Raw genomic sequence first — 5,182 nt, 5'->3', positions numbered from 1 at the left:
GCTCAAATTGATTTGATTTTGACGCAATATTTACACTGAAGCATGCAGGCGGCTATGGTAAGGGGCATGACATTTCCTGACCAGGCGCCGAGTGCTGCCAATCACAACACACACTAGCCCAGCTAACCAATCACAGCACACACTGGTCCAGCTTACCAATCACAGCACATTTCATATTTCAGAAGGCGGAAGTTCCTTCATTTGATACAGGAACTATTCGAGCCGTTCATGCCAGACTGAGGAGAGAGGTGTTGTAATAATGTAAAATATGTGAAAAATAATGTGTTTTTCGAACAACCTAGTATGAGAGCCTGTTCTAGTACACCCCCAAAACAAAATCAAGACTTTGTAAGAGAGCATAATAGGACCCCTTTAAAACATAGCCATATATTATTTGGATGATTTTTGGCAAGCAACACTTTTCACATACCATTTACATGAATTTGTAAATTTCTTTAAGAGCATTATGGAATGAAGGATGTGCACAATAGAAGAAAGTATCATTTGTAGGGAATGAAATGATTGTTCACAGACAGACTGCAAACAACCTGAGCTCTTCGTGTTCTTCCCAGCATCATCATTGGCCCTGTTGGGGTTGGAAGGATTAATGAGGCTGCCAAATGTAGACTAATTACTAAGTGGGCTTTGTTTAGGTTTCATTACAGTCCTGCTGGCTTAACAATCAACTGCCGACTCATTTCTTTTGGAGGGGGAGAATTCAAACAGTGTGTCACTTTTTGCCACTGCATGTTGCCTTCTCCGATTCTCTCACTTTCCTAACTTTGTGTTGAAACTCGAGACACACTTGAGCTCAGCCAGGGTTTGATGTGAATTGTTTTACTGGTCCCTTTTCAAAGATTCCAAACACAAGGTAAAGTGTTCCCAAAATGAGCCTTTCTAAACTTATGTTGTCATATAACCTTCCATAGGAAAGAAGATTATTTTTTTCTTAGACAGCAATGAGATAAATGGAGAGAAAACAGAAACTTTTGCATTCCATTTTGGCTTTCAGATTATTTCAGAGATATAGACCAATGTAATCTCACTTTAGTTTCCTCTAGAGAATCAGATTTGCCTAAATCTGCAATCAGCAATCAGAGATTCATTAAGAATTCAAATACTCTTCACTAGATTCTTCCTAAATCAAATGATCTAAGCCAGTGTCACCTACTTTCATATTTTTGCTCTGTTCATCTAATTGTATAGCTTCATTTAGTATGCTACCAATTATCTCATTTGTTTCCTTTTTTCTTTTTTCTTTCTCTTTATTTTACAAGAAACATATCTGACAACAGTAGTTCACTGGCATTTAAACCATTTACAGAAGGCATTTAGCAGACACTTATACAGAGAGCAACTTACAAAAAGTGCGTTGGCTTCACATAAGAGACCATTGTGATCAACAGATGGTAAGCATGCAACTCAGAGCATCATCTGCTAGAATAGGAAAGAAGTGCTTTCTGAACAAATGCAAACAAGTGTGAACTAGTACAAAGAAGCCTACCGTAATACACATACAATAAAACAAGCCAACACAGGTTGTTTTGTTAATTAATCCAAGCATTGTTTGAAAGAGGTGAGTCTTGACCCTGCATCTGAAGATTGGGATTGGTTAATTGTCCTATAAATCAAATCAGTGTTCTCCAATTTCCTTATTCATACAGTCAGCAAGGAGTCTCCGCCCACTTGTGAATAAAAACAGTTCTCGGTTACCATAGCTACCTATTGTTCTAATGGGGAAAATATTTTATAGATCTGCTATTTTTGAAAACAAAAACATTCCAAAAACTTTATGTGGACAAGGAAATTTACATATTCGAATAATGCAAAAAAGAAAAGAAAAAAGAATAATTGGTCATGATTATTCGTGACTTGACTTTTTGCTGAATTAGAAATTCAGTAACAGCTCCACAAAAGTCAAATAGGGACCTCATTTTTCAATTATATAATTAGAATATTATTTTCAGCAGCATTCAGCACATAATCTTTCTAAGAAAAAATATATTCTGAAGAACATTTCTTTGGAATTTTTCAAAAATTGCACAGAAACATTCTTACAAATTTTCTTATGAGAATTTATCTTAAGAAATTGCTTAACTTTTTTCTTAAGAACATTTTTGTGAATGTAGCCCCTTTTTAAGGATACAGTTGAATAAAAGAAGCTAAAAGAGGACTTGTCAGTACAAGACTGCTGGCAATTCATAGTTTTCAGTCACATGACTGGCTCGAACTAAGACCTGGTAGGCAAAACATCCATAGAACTGCAGCACAAGCCTGTCAATTTGCCATCCGTTTCCAATCCACAAATATTTATATAATCTCTCAAAAGGATAAAACAAAGATATGTGAACAAAATGCAAGTTTTGGCCATTTGCAATACATATAAAACACCCACCGCAATATTTCAGTTAAAACAGCATAACGTTTAATACGAAAACACTTAAAGTGCCTTTAAAACAGCGATATATAAAGGCCAAATTCAGTACACACCTTTTTGATGATGCATACTTTATACAGGCATGCAGATGAGCCCAGAATATGAACACAGTGAGCTAAATGGTTGTTTTCTTTATAATGCTTTGCTATGGGAAAACATTTAATGTGAAACTTTGCACATTGTGTTTATATTCTGATGCATACTGTGCTTGCCTGTACACAGTATGCATCATCAATAAGGTGTATACTGAATTGGCATTTAAATATCACTGTCTTACTATATTACTACTTAATACAAACCTTGTAAAAATAACTGGCGGTCAGTGGAGGAAAGCCTTGTTTTGCCCTTCAGGTGAGCATTTCTGTAAGAGTGTGATGTCACGTGACATCTATGAATACAAGCACTTGAGCATCAAGATTGTGGAATCTCACAAATGTACAAGTGCATGTCTTCAGGAGACTGCATATTTTAAATGAATGTGGTACATGAATGTAGTGCATAAAATAAGATAAATGTCAGACTTCTGAAAACTTCTGAAATACAGCAGAACTACAACCATGTTATTTATATCTCCGGCCATGTTTCTATATTGTTCAGTTCTGGTGAGGATGTCCAACAGGCCAGCGTGATCATCAACCTGCCAATCCTGGTGCGTCAGAACCCAGCGGAGACCTTTCGCAGGGTGGTGCCAAAAGTCAGGGTAGGCAAAACAGTATTTCATTTATTGCTTTTTGTTGTTAAGTTCCTTCTATGACTTCTTGGTACGTGCTGTTTGTGAATGATCATACAGAGCTCCTTCTTCTACCCCAACAGGAAGCGCTCCATGTAGCTGGGGCAGATATGCAACTCGCCGCAGCAGGATCTTTCCTGACCGTTCTCCAAGATGACATTGTCCTCATCCAGACACACACCCACTCAATCTTGCAGATAGTTCTCCTAAATCTCGACCACAGGGACACAGGTTACCATTTTTTGAGAAAGCTTGTAAAGCACCTGTAGAAAGTATATACAATAAATTTGATGAGTGCTTATTATTTGCAGTCTTGTGAGTGACGAACCCGGGTCGATCGCGTCAAAAAGCCAAGGACACACGCTTATCCATCTGCACCACTGGAGCTGATGATTTATAGCCACTTTTAACTAAATGTTAAAAGTATTTTTTATTCCAGTGTAAAAACCAAGTCTCAAACTATACCTACCTTTTCCGGTTTGTCTGATTTGTCGTTGTGTTTTCTGACTTATTTTGTTTTCGAATTTGTCATTGTGTTTTCTGACTTGTTATAATGTTTTCTGAATTGTTGTTGTGCTTTCTGAATGGTTATTTTGTTTTTTAGACTTGCATTTGCGTTTGTAATTTGTTATTTTGTTTTCAGAATTGTGATTTGCTTCACACTTCTCGGTCACCGTAAAATACAATTGAACAAACACTACTGTTCAAAAATATGGGGTCAGTATGGTCCTTTTCTGGGGGGTTTTATTCAGCAAGGATGCATTAAATTGAATAAATGTGATGGTAAAGACATAATGTTATGTAAGATTTCTATTTTAAATAAATTTTATTTTATTTCTGTTTATCAAAGAATCCTTAAAAAATATATCATGGTTTTCACAAAAAGCAACACAACTGTTTTGATATTAATAAGAAATGTTTCTTAAGCACCAAATTAGCATATCAAAATGATTTCTGAAGAATCGTGTGACACTGAAGACTGGATTAATGGCTGCTGAAAATTCAGCTTTGACTTCACAGGGAAATAACGTCATTTTAAAATATTTTAAAATAGAAAAGGGTTATTGTAAATTGTAATAATATTTCACAATACTACAGGTACTGTTGATCAAATAAATGCAACCTTGAATAAGTTTCTTTCAAAAACATTGCTTAAAATTGCTTTTCATTTTACAGACCCCAAGATTTTGAATGGTAGTGTATGCCAGAGTGAAATATGCACATTTCTGCATGTCAAGGACACAATCAACTACTATGTCTTTATTTTTATTAGTGGTCAGCATTGCTTGGCTGGAAACGTTGCTGTCGGCAATTGATGCTTTACCAAAGGATACTATCAGGCAAGAGGTAATGACAGCTGCAGTATTTCTCCTGTCTGTCATTTCTAAACCCCTGGGATATGACATTGAAATTAGCTATTAGTGTGAATTAAAATTGGATTTGCTTTGATTGATTGTTTGCACAGATTCTGAGTCCTCTATTATCGAAACATCAGCTCTCCCAGTCTGTCCCGGCACGTCTGGCCAGCTGTCGCATCTTAGGAAAGGTTGTTGGCAAGTTTGAGTCATCAATGTGAGTTCTGCAGTGGAAACGCCACTTAACCAATCAATTAAGAGGACGGAACAACGTATTATATGATATTCCTAATATAGAATAATTTTCTTCTTAACGTAATGATGTTTAAGGTGAAAAGTTTGTGTTGGTTATTTGCTGACTTAAAATGTCTACCATGGCTTCTCTCTGCAGAGTGAAGAAAGACCTTTTGCCACTGATCAGGTCGTTATGCCAGGACGTAGAGTACGAGGTGCGCGCCTGCATGTGCCGTCAGCTGGAGAACATCACCAGGGGAATTGGGTAAAAAGATATGAAGCAGAGCTTTCGTTAAAAAGAACATTTTGTTATTTGAATATCTAATGCTGCCAAATCTAAATGACTTAATCCTATATGGAAGAGTAGCAGTGTTCAAATTGTGTCAAAGTTCTTGGGGGGTCCCCCTAACCGGAACACGCCCCCCC

At 36.7% G+C, this 5,182-nt stretch overlaps 1 protein-coding gene across 1 annotated transcript in view; it reads left to right on the top strand.

Moving 5' to 3' along the window:
* The window catches only part of LOC107721330 (serine/threonine-protein phosphatase 4 regulatory subunit 4-like), a 22,404-nt gene that overhangs the window by 7,030 nt on the left and 10,192 nt on the right, over positions 1-5,182 (top strand). Inside the window, exons 3-7 of the mRNA XM_016529281.1 lie at positions 3,035-3,137; positions 3,251-3,398; positions 4,441-4,514; positions 4,633-4,739; positions 4,914-5,021. Of these exons, the coding sequence (XP_016384767.1) occupies positions 3,035-3,137; positions 3,251-3,398; positions 4,441-4,514; positions 4,633-4,739; positions 4,914-5,021 (540 nt within the window). The remainder of the gene's footprint in view (positions 1-3,034; positions 3,138-3,250; positions 3,399-4,440; positions 4,515-4,632; positions 4,740-4,913; positions 5,022-5,182) is intronic.

Source organism: Sinocyclocheilus rhinocerous, unplaced genomic scaffold (assembly GCF_001515625.1).
Source record: "Sinocyclocheilus rhinocerous isolate Xijiao unplaced genomic scaffold, SAMN03320098_v1.1 scaffold271, whole genome shotgun sequence".
NCBI classification, from domain to species: Eukaryota; Metazoa; Chordata; class Actinopteri; order Cypriniformes; family Cyprinidae; genus Sinocyclocheilus; species Sinocyclocheilus rhinocerous.
Note: the sequence above shows the minus strand (reverse complement) of the source record. Positions and strands in the feature narration are given on the sequence as shown.